This window comes from Amphimedon queenslandica, unplaced genomic scaffold, assembly GCF_000090795.2.
Source record: "Amphimedon queenslandica unplaced genomic scaffold, v1.1 AMPQUscaffold_1017_Cont26967, whole genome shotgun sequence".
Classification (NCBI taxonomy): Eukaryota; Metazoa; Porifera; class Demospongiae; order Haplosclerida; family Niphatidae; genus Amphimedon; species Amphimedon queenslandica.
In genome coordinates, this window is record NW_003558634.1 from 1 (window position 1) to 1,096 (window position 1,096).

At 35.4% G+C, this 1,096-nt stretch overlaps 1 protein-coding gene across 1 annotated transcript; it reads left to right on the forward strand.

The window, feature by feature from the left end:
- Positions 1-228: 228 nt before the first annotated feature.
- On the forward strand, positions 229-1,053 carry LOC105316358 (dyslexia-associated protein KIAA0319 homolog; the record flags this gene model as incomplete). Its single annotated transcript, XM_011411196.1, has 3 exons — positions 229-352; positions 451-747; positions 904-1,053. Coding segments are annotated over 3 exons (571 nt in total), but the record flags the coding sequence as incomplete, so codon positions are not given.
- Between the last annotated feature and the right edge of the window lie 43 nt (positions 1,054-1,096).

Consider the following 1,096-nt stretch of genomic DNA (forward strand, 5'->3'; position numbering starts at 1 on the left):
TACTTCATGATGAGGTAACACTGGATGGAGGATGGAGCAAAGATGATAAAGGAATTGTAAAGTATTCATGGAAACTGGTGAAAGGAAATCAAGTGGAAATGAAAGTATGTTAATAATATGATAATCTAAGTTGTTTTGAATCCCATTTGTCCTTGTTTGTGTTATGTACTGTTTGATAATTTTACACAGAGCAATCTTTTATAAAGTTTGTATTTCCTTTATTGTTAGGGTATAAAGAATAAGACAGTTCATGTGAGTAAGCTTGAAGTTGGTGTGTATCAGTTTGAACTGACAGTAACTGATGCTGCTGGTCAGTCTGATAGTGCTACTGTAACTGTTGATGTACAGAAAGGTAACAATTAATGACAATAATAAGAAGAATACCTACTATCTCTCTTTCTTTTTGCGTTCTTTCTCTCCCCCCCCCCTCTCTCTCTCTCTCTCTATTAGAGAACAATCAGCCTCCTATTGCTATAGTAACAGGTGATACAGCTGTATATTATCCAAACACTGAGTCCGTATTGAATGGATCCCTCAGTACTGATGACTACAGGATAATACAATACCATTGGAGTCAATTAGAAGGACCTAATGATATCCGGTTTGACGGGTTGGACAAACCAGTTTTACGAGTGAGTGGTCTTCATGTAGAGGGAGTGTCCCCCACAGAATATTTGTTCCAGCTGGTTGTTATTGATTATCGTAACGTGACTAACTATACTAACATCAGTGTCTACTATCATAAAGGTATGTGAGTATGTGTATACCACACATAGCACTATATTGACTACAACAATAGTAATACATTGATAATTATATTATCTACTGGTATCTTATTCTCTCTTATTCTTTTTGTATTTGTCTTTTGTCCTTTGTGTATTAATAAGAGTATTTTTGCTATAGGTGAAGATGTATTGCCAGTGGCTGATGCTGGTCCTGATATGATACTAACACTACCACAGGACACAGTGACACTGAATGGAACTGGCAGTCATGATGGATTTGGTATCAGTCAATACAAATGGATTAAGAGTGACAGCAGCCCTGCTATTGGTAATTATGAATTTATTATTAATTCTTATTTATTTATTTTTTA